The sequence below is a fragment of the Arvicanthis niloticus genome, chromosome 4 (genome assembly GCF_011762505.2).
Source record: "Arvicanthis niloticus isolate mArvNil1 chromosome 4, mArvNil1.pat.X, whole genome shotgun sequence".
Lineage (NCBI taxonomy): Eukaryota > Metazoa > Chordata > Mammalia > Rodentia > Muridae > Arvicanthis > Arvicanthis niloticus.
Window position 1 is genome coordinate 66454063 of NC_047661.1, and position 16716 is coordinate 66470778.

Here is a 16716-nt window from a genome sequence, read left to right on the forward strand (position 1 = left end):
CCCAGGTTAGAGCTCTGGGAGCCCTCAGGGTTTCCTCAGGGTTCTTAGAAATTGGGGGCAGAGCTCCCACCCAAGATCTGCTTAATGCTCTGGCCCAGACGGGAAGGAACCAGTGCTCTGGGCAGGGAGCGACTTCCTGGATCCTTGTGTGTCCCAATTACTCCCTGTTTGGGGCGGGCTTTGCTGTCTGCTTACTTTAAGATACTGCCTGAGTTAGAGCACCTGGGATCCCTGCTTCCTCTGGGTTCTTAGAGTTTGGGGGCAGAGCTGCCACCCAAGATCTGCTCAGTTCCTGGCCCCAGATGGGAAGGAACCAGTGCTCTGGGCTGGGAGTCTCTACTTTTATTTTTAGATCCTGGATGGTTTTGTTCAATTCCTTCACTTGTTTGGTTGTGTTTTCCTGAATTCTTTGAGGGATTTTTGTGTTTCCTCGTTAAGTGCTTCTACCTGTTTACCTGTGTTCTCCTGTATTTCTGTAAGGGAATTATTTATGTCCTTCTTAAAGTCCTCTATCATCATCATGAGTAGTGATTTTAAATCTGAATCCTGCTTTTCTGGTGGGATGGGGTATCCAGGACTATGGTGGGAAAACTGGGTTCTGGTGATGCCAAGTAACCTTGGTTTCTGTTGCTTATGTTCTTGCCTTTGCCTTTCACTATCTGGTTATCACTAGTGATACCTGCACTCACTGTCACTGACTGGAGCCTGTCTTTCCTCTTATCTTGCTTGTGTCAGAACTCCTCAGGGTCCAGCTGTCTCTGTGATCCTGTGATCCTGTGATCCTGTGATCCTGTGATCCTGAGATCCTGAGATCCTGGGTCAAAGAGCTTCTGGGACTCAGGCTGCCTCTGAGATCCTGAAATTCTATGATCCTGGGCATGTTAGAGCTCCTGGGAACCCAGCTTCCTCTGGGTGTTGTGGGATCTGTTGCAGAGCTATGATCCTGGATGCGTTAGAGCTCCTGGGAGTTCAGCTTCCTCAACTGCTCTGAGTACAGTGGTTCCTCTAGAATGGGTCAGGATATGGTGTCTTCCCAGGAGCAGACGAGATAGGAGTCTGCCTCAGCAACAAGGACCAAACAGAGGGGGTGGAAGGGGAGTGGTATTCGGGTGGCAGGGTTTTGCTGGGTGATGGGTCTTGAGTGATCCAAGCTCTCAGCTGCAGCTCTGGGGCATCTGGTTGTGGGGGAGGGTTCTTGCCCATTGCTCTGAGTACAGTGGTTCCTCTTGGATGGGTCAGGATATGGTGTCTTCATGGGAAGAAGATATGGTGTCTTCATAGCAGACCAGCTAGTAGTCCATCTCACTTGCAGGTAGTGTTAGAGCTCAGGGAAGATTTGCTCTGAAGAAGGAATGCTTTACCAAGTTAGCTCTCAACTCCGGAAGGCTGCTCAGCTTATAGCCCTGTTTCAGCTAGTTCCCAAGCAGTAAAACTTTCAGGATTATCTTTCAAGAACTGGGTGCTTGCAGTACAGATCTGGGAGGTCACTGAGGCAGCTTATATAATTTTCTGTCATACAGTTCAGCAGATATTCTCAATGCATGGCCGTGCAGCTTAGCAAATTTGTTTTTTTTTTTTTTTTTAAATTAAGCTTTTATGCATGTATATATTGCATGTTGAACATGGTACCTCTCAATGCAGAGTGAGCAGTTCATACTTTTTTAAAGTTAGAGATTAATATAGGTAGAAATAAAAAATGAAGTCAGAGATAGAATATTGATGCATAAATATGTGCTCTTACAGACATAACTAATAAGATCAGATGAAAATACGTATTTTTTACCTTATGTAGGCGTTCAAGGCCCATACCTGAATATAATAAAAGCAATATTCAGCAAACCAACAGCCAATATCAAATTAAATGGAGAGATACTTGAAGCCATCCCACTAAAATCGGGGACAAGACAAGGATGCCCACTTTCCCCATATCTATTCAATATAGTACTTGAAGTGCTAGCTAGAACAATAAGACAACAAAAAGATATCAAGGGGATACAAATTGACTAAGAAGAAATAAAGGTATCACTAATTGCATATGATATGATAATATACATAAGTGACCCCAAAAATTCTACCAGAGAACTTCTCCAACTGATAACTTCAGCAAAGTGGCCAGACATAAAATTAACTCAACTAAATCAGTAGCCTTCCTTTATACAAATGATAAACAGGCTGAGAAAGAAATTAGGGAAATGACACCCTTCACAATTGTAGGAAACCGTGGTCAGTGGTTCCATTCCAAGATGGCGCTGGCCTCGTGTCTTCCCACTTGTAAACAATTAACTGTGCAGCTGCAAAGGCAGAAAACCCGCCAAAGTCACTGGCCAATCCCGAGGTGTAATATTGGGTGGTGAGCGAACAGCCAATCAGAAGTGAATATGTCACTCTAGGGTGTATTTAAGCTAGGCCTCTTCCTGTTTTCAGCCCTTCCGCTTCCTTCCGCGTCCTTCCGAGTTTTCCACATTTGCTGATACAGAGTAAAGCCTCGTTTTGCAGTAACTACCCGAATACTGTCTCTCGTGTCCTTTTTCGCGGGCAAAGGAGACTCGAGAGGTGCGCGGAACACACAATAGCCACAAATAATATAAAATATCTTGAAGTAATTCTAACCAAACAACAGCAAACCTGAATGACAATAACTTCAAGTCTCTCAAGAAAGAAATCAAGATCTCAGAAAATGGAGAGATATTCTATGCTCTCATACATGGTACAATACCATGGAATAGAATTGAAGACCCAGAAATAAAACCACACTCTTACAGACACTTGATCTTTGACAAAGAAGCCAAAAATATACAATGGAAAAAGAAAGCATCGTCAATAAATGGTGCTGGTTTAACTGGGTGTCTGTATGAAGAAAAATGAAAATAGACCCATATTTGTCACCTTGCACAAAGCTCAAGTCCAAGTGGATCAAGGACCTCAGCATAAAAGCAGATGCACTGAATCTAATAGAAAAGAAAGTTGGAAAGAGCCTTGAACTCTTTGGCACAGGGGGAAATTTCCTAAACAGAACTCCAATGACTCATGCTCTATGGTCAAGAACTAATAAATGAGACCTCATGAAACTGGAAAGCTTCAGTAAGGCAAAGGAAATAGTCAATAAGACAAATCAGCAACCTGCAGATTGGGAAATAATCTTCACTAATCCCACATCTAATAGAGAGGGCTAATATCCAAAATATATAAAGAACTCAAGAAGCTAACCACCAAAAAACCAAACAACCCGATCAAAAAAGTGGGGTATAGAACTAAATCAAGAATTCACAACAGGGGAATCTCAAATGGCTGAGAAGCACCTAAAGAAATGTTCAAAGTCCTTAGTGATCAGAGAAATGCAAATCAAAACGACCCTGAGATTCCACCTTACACCAATCGGAATGGCTAAGATCAAAGCCTCAGGTGACAACACATGTTGTGAGGATGTGGAGATAGAGGAACACTCCTCCATTGCTGGTGGGATTGCAAACCAGTACAACCACTCTGGAAATCAATCTGGAGGTTGCTCAGAAAATTGGAAATAGATCTACCTGAAGATCCAGCAATACCACTCTTGAGAATATAACCAAAAAGATGCCCTACCATGCCACAAGGGCATGTGTTCCCCTATATTCATAGCGGCCTTATTCGTGATAGTCAGAAGCTGGAAACAACCCAGATGTCCCACGACAGAAGAATGGATACAGAAAATGCAATTCATTTGCACAATGAAATACTACTCAGCTATTAAGAACGAGGACATCCTGAGTTTTGCAGGCAAATGGATAGAACTAGAAAATATCATCCTGAGTGAGGTAACTCAGACCCAAAAGGACATGTATGATATGTAATTACTAATAAGTGGATATTAGCCTCCCCCCCCCCCAAAGTACACAATGCTCAAGATACAGTCTACAGAACTCATAAAGTTCAACAAGCTGAAGGGCCCAAGTGAGGATACCTCAGTCCCACTGGGAGGGAGAAGAAAGCAATCATAAGTGGGGAGGGAGGTAGGGACCAAGAATGGAAAGTGGTGGGGGGAAAGGGGAACCTGATCTGGTATTGGGTGAGGGAGAAGGACTGAAGCCCTGAGGGTCAGCAGAAAGAAATGGAAACAGCCAACCTAGGGAGGTAGGAGGTAGGGGGACCCTCCTGAATGCACCAGAGACCTGGGAGGTGAGAGACTCTCAGGGCTGAAAGGGAGGGACCTTAGATGAAATGCCTGACAATAAGGAAAGGGAACTTATAGAGCCCACCTCCAGCAGGAAGACAGGGGATCAAATGAGGGAGAGGGTTGCCATCCCACAGTCAAAACTCTGACCTATAATTGTTCCTGTTTGAAAGAACTATAGGGATGGAAATGGACAGGAGCCTGAGGAAAAGAAGGTCCAGTAACAGGCCCAAAGTGGGATCCAGCTCAAGGGGAGGTCCTAAGGCCTGACACTATTACTGAGGCTACAGAGCACTCATAAAAAGGGACCTGTCATGACTGCCCTCCAGAAGACCCAACAAGGAGCTGAGTCAGTTGCAGACATTTGCACCCAACCAATGGACAGAAGCTGCTGACCCCTGTGTTTGAATTAGGGAAAGGCTTAAAGAAGCTGAGGAGGAGGGTGTAGACCCTGTAGGAGGACCAGCAGTCTCAATCTGAACCCCCAGGATCTCTTAAACACTTGGCCACCAAAAAGACAGCCTGCACCAAATGATATGAGGCCCCCAACACATGTACAGCAGAGGACTTCCGGGTCTTTGTTCAATCAGAGAAGATGCACCTAACCCTCAAGAGACTGGAAGCCCCAGGGAGTTTAGAGGTCAGGTGGGGTGGGGATGGTGAGTAGGGGTGGGGACAGCCTCGTGGAGACAGGGGTTGGGTTGGAGGTATGGGATGTGGAACAGTGGGAGGGTAGATGGGGGGACAATAAAATCTGGAGTGTAAAAAAATAAATAAACAATTTTTTTTTAAAAGAAAGAAAAAAAAGAGCATAATATAAGCTTCATTTTATTAAACAAACTTGAAGGTTATACTAGTTGGGGAAAATTGCTAAAGTACATTTAGGATATAGCCACATAAAATAACATATAACATGAAATACTGTATAATATGAAATGGTTTTGCATATTTCAAAAACATTAGGAATAAAGAAAAAAGTCCTGGAGATGAATAGGAATGACACAACACGGTGACTATACTTAATCCATTCAATTGTACCTTTACGATCAAGTGTTAATTTTTGTTATATATAGTTTATCAAATTTCTGGGGGGAAAACTAACAAAAGACTTTTACAATCTATGTAAGATTACCAGACTTTAAAGCTGAAACTAGGAATTAAGTTTGTCATACAGAACTATCACAGACACCACAGAAGCCAAAGTCACTGAACTGAATTCACAGCATGACAGAAGGGACAGACAAATTCAGATCTGACCCAGACAATACAAAATGTGAGGTCAGACTTGTAGCGAATTGTATATTATATATATTTCCATTTCTTTTTAGTTCATGTTATAATCTGAACAAGTAGGACCAGATTCTCTAGAGTAAGCTATTATTTCCAAAGCACCACTTGGCATTATTAATTCTTTAATTTTTTTTATCCCTGAAACTGGCATTTTCTTTCAACCAGATAAATGATCAAAAGTCAAAGAAGAAAAGTCTTGAAGTCAAGATCAGATGCCCAATGATGTCAAAATCTAGCATTACCTTAATAAAATGCATGAAGCACATAAAGACACTCTAAACAAAAGGAACAGGCATAGCTGAAGGGCCCTTCTGAGATGCTGTGCTTAGGAGAACTTTGGTCCATTTTGGGGTAAGTCATTTTTGATTGATTAGTTTTTGAAGACACAACCCTGCAAATTAGACCCAAAAAGTCCCCTAGATGGAGTTCAGTAGCGTGTTGATTCTTAAGAGCAGCTGAAAAAATAAAGTTTACATTTTAAGGCAGCAGGGTAATGATGACCTTATCCAGAGTAAACTTAGATAACAACAAATAAAAATTTAATCCAGTCTCGGTTTTCAATAATAACTTTGAAAATTAGAGAATGGGGAAAGTTAAAAAAAAAGTTATCTGGTCTTTGCTACTTTGTGAGTCCTTCTTTTTCCCATCCTTTATCTGCTCTAGTTTCATCCCCTATCACTGGATAGGAGAGAGAGAGAGAGAGAGAGAGAGAGAGAGAGAGAGAGAGAGAGAGAGAGAGAGAGAGAGAATCCTTGAATCTAATTCCTTTTGCTTCTTCTTTGATCACTACTACTAACAAACAGCAACCAACCCCCCTGAGAAACCAACAGCCACCAACCTGCCACAGCCACCAACCCTGCCACAGCCACCAACCCTGCCACAGCCACCAACCCTGCCACAGCCACCAACCCTGCCACAGCCACCAACCTGCCACAGCCACCAACCCTGCCACAGCCACCAATTCTGCCACTTGGGGCTCTGGCATTCATAGACCCTCTGAAAAGTACCTAGAATTCCAAAGGTGACACAATTGAAGAATCTATCTGGAGGTGGCAAACCTCTCTTAGAGCACGTGGCAGTTCATAGTCAGCTCCGGAGGACAGTCTGAATCTGTCTCATATCCCCACACTTGAGTTTAAAAAAAAACATATTTTTATAATATTTCTGTGTTTTTTAAAGAAACCATACATCTGGAATTCTCATTTTACATACCTGATGACTAATCACCATTGTCAACTTGCCTGGAGAACCGTACCCCTAGGTGTGTCTGTGAGGGTGTTTTCAGAAGTTTAATAGAGAAGAGAAGACCCACTGTGAATGTGGGCAGCACCACCCTAGGACCTGAGGGCCCAGAACGAATCAAACTGGAAAAGAGAGAGAGAGAGCTGAACACCAGCATTCCTCTCTCTCTGCCTCCCGACTGCAGATGCAATGCGATTGCTTTCTCACACTGCTGAATGCCTTCTCGCTGTGACGTTATAGTAAAAAATTAAAGCATTTTGTTGTGTATGTATGACAAGAGTAATTAGTATCCCCAACAGAACCCCAAATAAATCTTTCCCAGTATAAATGGGTTGTTTCTTATTGGGCATTTGGTCATCAATACATAGTACAGTGTGTATGTGCTTCTATCTATTTTTAAGAATTGTTATTTCAAAAAGCAATGGATAGCTTGTCAAGTCCAGAGTTCTATTATCAAGAATTTGGGGGAAGGTTATCTGAAAACTTCTAAAAGTGCATCAACAAATACATATTTACATGTATTTGACAGAGAAAGTTCATAACTTTTATCACAGTTTCAAAAAAATCTATTATTTCTGATTCCCCCACCCAATTTTTGTTTTGTCTTTTTGTTTTGTTTTGTTTTGTTTTGTTTTGTTTTGTTTTGTTTTGTTTTCGAGACAAGGTTTCTCTGTATAGCTTTGGCTGTTCTGGAACTCACTGTGTAGACCAGGCTGGCCTCGAACTCAGAAATCCACCTGCCTATGCCTCACAAGTGCTGGCATTAAAGGCGTGCGCCACCACTCCTGGGCTCCCCCACCCAATTTTTAATATCATATTCCTAAAAGAGATCTTATCATGAGGTGACTAGTTATGGCCCCCTTAGACTCAAGTGTTTGAACGAGCCTAGGGGACCAGGGAGTATAATGTGGTGGTTTAAATATACTTAGCCCATGGGAAGTGGCCCTATTAGGAGGTGTGGCTTTATTGGAGGAAGTGTGGTCTTCTTAGAGGAAGCTAGCTTTGAGCCTAGCTCCTGCAGAGGAGAGAGAGTCTCTTCTTCCTGGCTGCCTTCAAAGCAAGATGTAGAACTCTCTGGGCTCCTCCTTCACCATGTCTGCCTGCACAATGCCATACTTCCTTCTAAGAAGATAATGGACTAAACCTTTGAAGATGTAAGCCATCCCAAATGAAATGTTTTTTCTTATAAAAGTTGCCTTGGTCATGATGTTTCTTCACAGTAATGAAATCTTAGCTAAGACAACAACACAGTGAACATATAAAATTTGCAAAAATTAGAGAGATGTTACATTCTTAGTTTCTAAAACAAAACAAAATGACAAGTCGCATTCTAGAACTGAGTCTGGATTATTGACTATCTATATAACCTTTGACACAATCCTGCAATAACCAGTAAATTCAGTTTCCAAACCAGCATCAGCCTGTCTCTTGGAGGCAGCATCAGCATCAGCTTCAGTCTGTCTCTTAGAAGCAGCATAGGCATCAGGCCTTCAGTGATGCATTTCAGGGTCCATGCTGGCATCCTGGCTTTTCTCACAGCACCCCTTACCCCAAACTTCTCCAGCTTATGGGTTTCTTTGCCCTAGCCACTCATTTCTCCTTATAATCCTGCTATTTTGGCTATTCTCTCTCCTCCTTCCTTCCTCCTCCCTCCTCCCCCTTTCCCTCTCTCCCACTTCTTCCCTCCTTTCCTCCCCCCTTTTCCCTCCCCACTCCTTCCTTCCTTCCTTCCTTCCTTCCTTCCTTCCTTCCTTCCTTCCTTCCTTCCTTCCTTCTGGCCAGGTTCTGCCTGCTGGCCATGTTCAGTGCACTATTTTCTCTCTCTGCACTGGTCTCTTCCAGATGCCTCTGACTGTTCTCTACCTCATATCTACAATAAAAAAAACTTCTGCTTAACTGAACCTTGGGGAAGTCATGTCCTCAGTTCATACATTTACAAGTTTGCCTCTATTGTCACTTGTCAATGACAAGAGCAACAATGTTTTATTGCTTCACGTTTGTACAGTATTGTGTTCTTATTCCCCCTCACATAAGTCAACAATATTAATGAGATTTTAATATTATTTATTTTAAATACTAGTTATTGAAATATTAAACATTAACAATTAGCAAGCTTTTATTCTATCTCAGATACTGCTTTGAGCTCAACACATATCAGTTATTTAACCTCAGAACGGATCTTCCCAAGTTGGCCATGTAATTATCCTTGTTTTACAGATAACAGACAAGGAGCACAGCCTGTCTGAAGAAGCTTCTCCTCTCTTTCTTCCTATCATCTAACCCAGAAGGGACTCGAGGGCTCCCAGAGGGATCCTGTCAATGAGACACGGTGACTCACAGTATTTTTGAAATAAATGAACAATTGTAGACACATATTCCCTTAATTACATTAAAACCAGACAGTATTCCCCTCGCTCAGAATAGAATTCTACTGAAAACAGAGGCTTTAGTCTCATTTCTCTGGCTATAATAACATATCCCAAGGAAAGTGACAGCATGTTTGTCCTCTACTCCTGACTGTGGATGTAGTGTGACCAGCTCCAAGTTTCTAATGCTGTGGCTTCTCTGAGATCAGAGACTAAACATGGAACTTCAAGCCAAGTAAGTCCTACACTTAATGGAGACTAAGTGCAATGTTGCTACTAACTCAGAGATGACTACTAAATAAACAGTTCCTCAGGACACTGAGACTGTGCACTTGTCCTCACAACTCCGTCCTGAAATGGACTTTGCAGAAGGAACACAGCAGAGCTACAAACCATCAAATACATAGGCGAGCTGAAGGGGAAATGTTTTTTAAACACGTCAGTGTGTAGTTGCTTGAAGCTCTTTTTTCTGGGGCTCAACTGTTCAAAAAGGAGTAAATACAGGAGACAACATTTACTTGTATCCTTTATATAACTTAAATGCAGAAATTAAACAGCATTCTGCCCACTAATCTGTGTCATGAACACACGTTGATAAATGTTTCCAGCATTTCTTTAGTGATAAAATTTTAACATCCTACTGAAAGCCCTGAAGAACGGGATGACACTCTAATAAGTTTACCTAACAGGGCCTCTGACGCTGCCTTCTAAACTGTTCACAGAGCCTGTCACTTCTCACCATGGCAGCTCTGGTTAAATATGAAATCAATATCCAGCGTCTGCCAAGGTTTGGTCTTCCCTTGAGTGCTCAGCTCAGTCTGTAGTTACAGCGAGCCTTTTAGGTATTTGTCAAAGTAGCACTTGTCAACCTATTTTGGTGAATTCTGTTGAGAATTTGTTAAATGTATTAAATGAGTTCATATGTGTGAAGTGCTTAAGAGAATGCCAGAGCGATGACAAGCAGTTTGTAAACTTCTTAACATAAATTCACATTGCCCCTGAGGACACAACTTGCTTCATCTCTTTCTTTTAACAAAATGTGTAGCTTAGTTTTAGAGTTTATCTTTGTTGTTCCTCAGTAGGGTCTTGCTATGATGCACATGCAGTCCACAACTCTTGGAGTCAAGCAATGCTCCTGCCTCAGCTCCTCCTACCTCCATGTTACAACAGAGAGTCCTGGTCTAAAATTTAACACTGATGTTACCTTGAAAACCTGAGCAACGTGATCAAGCTAAATGTTATTTGCTCACTTTGCTTTGTGCCTTTCATAGCTGCTTTCTGATAACCCACAGTCATGAGGGTATAAAGAACAGTGGCATTTCATTAGCATGTCATAAGTCAGGGCAGGGAGAGGAAAACAGGGGGACAGGATAAAGTATGGGGGAAGACAGAAGAAAAGCCCAGAAGTCTAGGAGAAAGAATAGAAAAAATATGAAGCAGTGTGGTTTGGGGAACAGGGGTGGGTGGAAACCAACAGAAAATCTCAGACACTAGGAATGTGGGAGGCTCCTAGGAACCAATAGGGATGACATTAACCAAAATGTCAAAGAGTTGGAAGATGTAACCTGAAGAGACCACCTGCAGTAGATAGACATGGTCCCCAGTTGAGGCATGAGGACACTCATTAACCCAGAATTGTTTCTGTCTAAAGGAAATGCAGGGACAAAAAAATGGAGCAGAGACTGAAAGGCCATCCAAAGACTGCCACACCTTGGGATCCATCTGCAGACACCAATCCCCAACACTATTGCTGATGGCAAGATGTGCTTGCAGACAAGAATCTGGCATGGCTGTCCTCTGAAAGGTTTTATCAGCATCTGACTGAGACAGATGCAGATACTCACAGCCAACCATTGGACTGAGCCAGAGAACCTCAATGGAAGAGTTAGGGGAAGGGCTGAAGGAGCTGAAGAGGATTGTAACCCCATAGAAGGAACAACAGTTTTCAACTTACAGATGCCTCAGAGCTCCCAGGGACTAAACCAAAGAGCATACATGGGCTGGTTCTGTCCCCCACTGACCCTATATATGTAGTAGAGTACTGACTTGTCTGGCCTCACTGGGAGAAGGTATGCTTGGTCCTGTGGAGGCTTGATGCCTCAGAGAAAGGGGACTCTAGAAGGGTGAGGTAGGAGTGGTTGGATGGGGGAAGGAGCACCCTCTTAGAGGTAAAGGGGAGGGAGGATGGGGTGAGGAGCTTATAGTGGGTAGACCGGGAAGGGGGACAACATTTGAAATGTAAATAAATAAATAATTAATAAAAAATACTCATTTGAGCTAAACAAGTTAGAATAGTGTGTTCCAAAAACTTACTTGCTAAATCAAATGAACTGTCAGTTTTCAAAGTATTTTTAAAATGTATATTACATATTATATTAATATCATATACTTCCTTTTATATCACAAATAATGTAATCCAGGCAAACAAGAGTAAAGATCATTACCCAAATTCTTTGGTTAAATTATTCAAGTTTTATTTTCTGTTAGGTAGGGCTATCTCCCTGAAGCAGAGTTAGAAAAACTAGCATTGAACACAGGAGAGAGTAGGTTTGTATAGCCTCCTAAAACTGCAAGACTCTGGGGTTTTCATGGCCTGGGAGATTTCCAGAGAAATTTTGTTGACAACGGAACTTGGTTGAACATTTCAAAATTATTTGGAAGAACATGTTATTAGTGTGGATGTCAGGGTATAGGGTATGGAACATGTAAAATTCTAGAAGATGGGCCAAAATGAAACAAAATCACACAAAGCAAAAACCCCCAAAAGCTAACAAGTAAGTACTACATACTGTTTTAAAATCTGACAGAAAAGCTTAATAGCTCTTCACTGTTAGGAGGTGTGGCCTTGTTGGAGGAAGTGTGTCACTGTGAGAGTGGCTTTGAGACCCTCCTCCTAGCTGCCTGTGAGACAGTCTTCTCCTGGTTTCCTTCACACCAAGATGTAGAACTCTCAGTTCCTTCTCCAGCACCTTGGAGTCCATTCCAGATGAAAATTATAGCAGTGTTTGAGAGAAATAACCCAAGGAGAGTAGGGTTTATTTGTTTGTTTGTTTCAACAAAATAGATATATACTCTGACTTCTCATTTTAAAATACTGTTAAACTAAGGAAAATCTCAGGATACCTTTACACCTTATATTCTACTTTTATTTTAAAGAGAAACACCTTTCAGTCATTAAAGCAAATTTTCAAAAGAGATCGTGTTCTAAAATGATCATTATGACATTTAGAACAAGCATTTTAAAAAGAGCAACAAACTGGAAGCCTTTGGGGTTATCATGAGTCAGCAGGTTTGTATCTAAGGTAGGAAACATTTGCAAATATTTTTCACTTTTTAAAGTCTATGTGTCATACATACACACATACAAATTCATTTTTTCTAATTATCCTGGAAAATACAGAGCACAGTCATGTTGGTGTTGTTCTTTACACTTGCCAACAAACCACAAAGCTGTATGTCACACACACACACACACACACACACACACACGCACACACGCACACACAAAATCCATTTTTCTAGCTATCTTGAAAACTACAGAGTACAGCTTGCTGGTGTTGGACTTTACACTTGCCAACAAACCCCAAAGCGTCTGTTTGGGCAGGAAGTGTGCTTTCTAGTTCAGTGCAAATTCCATAAAACACTGCCCACAGCTTGTTTCTGGCAGGTCTGCACATTTACAGTTGTGTTTGTTAGAACTACCCAAACATATAAACAATTTAAATAATTAATTTCTTATAATTAATATTAAAAAGGTGTACTGGTTGCTCTTCACTTCTTCAGGATTCCTCTCCTTCATGCTCAGTTCCTCAGCAGACCAGGACTGAAGTCCTAGGACCTGGAAGGTCTAACTTTCAGGAGAGGCAGGTGCAAGGAAGACTCACAGGATGTCTTGATAGGAGCTGGAAGAAGAGCGACCATTAGGAGAGAAAAGGAGGGAATAAGGGAGAGATGTGAGGGAAGGAACACGTGGACAGGGAAGGCTTACCTTCTCTTTTTCCTGATATAGAAGGCTACAGCACACAACAATAGAACAAGTATTGCTACTATCAAGAAGATCAAGCCCATGGATACTTGTCCGGCACCTGTTTTTGGAAGAATACAATGTATCTCTCAACAAGAAACCAGTCCCTGTTTCAAGTTCCCTATTCTAATTTAAAGTATATCCTTTTTATTTCTCATGAGTTTAGATTGTCCAGGATCTGGCTACATGCTATGCAAACAGGTGTGAACTGTCTACCTCCAGCCCTTTCTGTGTGAATCTCCCTGGTTACCCTCTCTTAGCATCAACGTCTTCATTCTTAAAGTCAGAACAACAACACTCGCAACAAAGCTAAGTGACAAGCTGAAATGAAGCACAGGCAGCAAAGTGGCCAGTGCTCCCTCAGGACACACCATACTACAGCTATGTCTAGGGCCTTGGGTGCTCTCCATAGGGGATGGATCTTCCTGAACTTTATTATTTGCCACTGACCTCTGGATCTTTTGAATTTCTGGGTCTTCTTTGTTCTGATACACAGGGCATCTTATCTCAACTCTTTTGGGGTTCACTTTTTATTTAGAATTCTGTCCTGTCTCTTCTATAATAGGGGCTTCATCTCTTAAACGAGACTTGTTCAACTCTCACTCCATGTTTGAAGGATACCTCTACTCACTGGCAACCCAGCTGTTTCTTACCCCAGTAGAGGATGATATCCTGCCCTCCTAGACTGCTGTGCTTCACCCTGCAGGCCAGGCCAGCCACCTCTCCAGCCTCCACATCCAGGGTTGCGTGAAGATACCATGTCTCATCAGCATTTGGCAGGATGTCACTTCTGTGAGTACCCTGTTGCTCCTGGTCACCCCGCATCCACATCACCCACACAGGCTTTGGGTGGAAACCAGAGACATGACACACCAGCTTCAGATGGCCATGTGCAGGGTTGGAGCCACTGGACAACCAGGCCACTGGCTTCTCTGTACTCACCAAGAGAATAAGAAGGAAATCTTAGAGGAAGAATTTTTATATTAGGAGCTTCAGGTCTCCTATCAAATTCATGTTTCCCACACACCCCCCTCTGCAGATGACTGTGCCTGTTAGTTTAATCCATTTGTATCCCCCTGACTAGGAAGACCATCCCTGATACTTCTACCCCTCTCCCTGATCTGAACCTCCTGTAGCCCTCCTCTGTACTCTAGAACAACCTGATGTCAGCTGATACAGCCTATCTCAAATAAGGAGTGGCTCAGTTCTTATCCCCAGTGTTTATTTAACTCAATTTATAGACTCCAAGAGTGGTTCTCAGTGAAAAGCATAAACCCCACATGCCTTGATCACTTCTTCCTAGGCCTTGTCCTTCCTCTACAGCTGACAGGGATGGAAAAACCTAGATGGATCCAAGTGGAGAACCAGGGTGAAAGTAGCAGGCTGACCTTGCTTCTCTAGGTCTGACTTCCCTGCCTCCAGGAGGCCACGGGCAAACTGGGGGCAGGTGTCATTCAGGAGGGTCTGCACTGTTTCACTTGTCCCTTGATCAGCGTTAAGCACTTTGATGGGTAAGTCTAACCAAGATGGGGCCCCTGGGACCGTCTGCCAGGACGTTCCGTGGAATCTCAGGACATATTCTCCTTGAAGGGCTACATGTAAGAAGCTTTGTGAAGCATTCCCAGGGTACAGTTCACAGCCAGCATACAACTGGATCTCAATGGGATCTGTAAGGAGGAGGGGGTGGGGAACAAAAAGTTAATGATTAAGGGGTTTGGAAGAAAGGAGAGGGAACTGGCATGAACATTACAGTTAGGGGCCAGTTGAGGGAAATGCTCATGGTGTCCTAGGGCAGAATCGGGCTATTTTCAGAAGGCACAAGGTTTAATTTTAGACAGAAGTGAAAATCTTAAGGGTGGATAGAGAAGAGAAGCTCATCACAGAAGCCCACAGTTATCCAGTTGGGGTTCCGGGGCACTCTCGCCCACTGGGTTCAGGGGTCCATCCCTCCACTCACAGTCTTCTTTAGGTGCCATCATTTTGACTATTTCCTGGATGTCCCTGGTAAAGCTCACTCGATAGACTTGAAACAGATGCTGCAACTTCTCCCACTGCTGGTTACTGAGCTTGCCCTGGGACCAGGGCTTCGTGAAGCTGATGGTGTCTGAGTCGTTACTCCAGCGGTGGGTCTGCAGATCCCCCAGCCAGACCACGCTGTCTGTGCGGAACCAGCTTCTGTTGGCGAAGGAAGACATCTGCAGGCAGCGGAAGGTGTAATTCTTTTGCTGCACTGGAACAATGGAAAGTAAACAAACCCAGTGATTGTGTTCAGTCTTCAGACAGACTGCAGTAGGAAACAGCAGAGCTTTAGCTGTGCTTGGGAAGGAGAGGCAGTCTAGGTGTAGTTCTGAATTGATCTCAGCTCTGAGGTATGATCTGCACATTGTTCCACCCACTAGTTGCTGCAAGCAAGGAAGCCAAATCCCACCTCCACTGCCCACTACCACAGGGAGTCTCTCTCTCCCTTCCTTCTCTAGCCTGTTCTGTGAGCCCTTTTACTCACCTTCAGATTGTCCCCAGACCTGTGGGAATGCCCACAGCAACAGGCATGGTAGGTACAGCATAGTATCAGAAGTCTGCACAGCTCTGGGCTCTGACTTCTCTTTACTCTGCTCCCCGCCCAGCATACAAAGGCTCTGGGGCTGTTGTTGCAGAGCCTGTCAAACCCGGAAGGAAGCCCAGGCACAATTGGGTAATTACTTTTACAAAGCCAACCTCTCCTCATAGTTGAGGGTTGCAGTGCAGCTTTAATCAGAATCGCTAACCAAACCACTTTTCTCAACTGTCTTTCTGTTATACTTAAGAATGAGGTGGGGATTGTTTGCCATCTCAATATCGAAAGCAAGACACAAAATTGTATTTGTGTTACAACTCCGATGGTATTAAAAATGCGAGGGGAATATTTGAAAGAAAATTTTGATCCAGGTAGGAGGGAGTGTCTGCAGGTGCTCTGTTTTACACATTTAGCTCTTCCCAGATCTCCACAAGTATCATATTAGTAATAATAATACTCTGTGTCTTTTTATTGGTGAATTGAGTCAAATGATGTTAAGAGATATTGAGAAAAAATGGTTGTTGCTTCCTGTTATTTCTGTTATTAGAGGTGGAATTATGTTTTTGTAGCTATCTTCTTTTGTGTTTGTTGGAAGATTACTTTCTTGCTTTTTCTAGGTTGCAGTTTCCCTCCTGTGTTGGAGTTTTCCATCTATTATCCTTTAAGGCTTGATTTGTGGGGAGATAATTGTGTAAATTTAGTTTTGCCATGGAATATCTTGGTTTCTGCATCCATGGGAATTCTGATAGGTCTGCCTTTAAAAGTAACTTGACTTTTTTCCCTTACTGCTTTTAATATTTTTTCTTTGTTTTGTGCATTTGGTGTTTTTGATTATTGTGTGATGGGAGGGATTTCTTTTCTGGTCTAGTCTATTTGGAGTATTGTAGGCTTCTGGTATGTTCATGGCATCTCTTTCTTTAGGTTAGGGAAGTTTTATTCTATAACTTTGTTGAAGATATTTTCTGGCCCTTTAAGTTGGGAATCTTTGTTCTAATTTATACCTATGATCCTTAGGTTTGGTCTTCTCATTGTGTTCTAGATTTCCTGGATATTTTGAGTTAGAGACTTCATGCCTTTTGCATTTTCTTTC

General features: G+C 42.6%; 1 protein-coding gene across 1 annotated transcript; it reads right to left on the reverse strand.

The window, feature by feature from the left end:
• Positions 1-12172: 12172 nt before the first annotated feature.
• LOC117707261 (antigen-presenting glycoprotein CD1d) lies at positions 12173-15734 on the reverse strand. The gene is made up of 6 exons (XM_034500695.3): positions 15576-15734; positions 15030-15302; positions 14461-14739; positions 13726-14004; positions 13037-13133; positions 12173-12950 (listed from the first exon to the last, which is right to left on the reverse strand). Exons 1-6 carry the CDS (start codon positions 15697-15699, stop codon positions 12929-12931), a joined length of 1074 nt encoding a protein of 357 aa, XP_034356586.2. The 5' UTR covers positions 15700-15734; the 3' UTR covers positions 12173-12928.
• Positions 15735-16716: the final 982 nt, after the last annotated feature.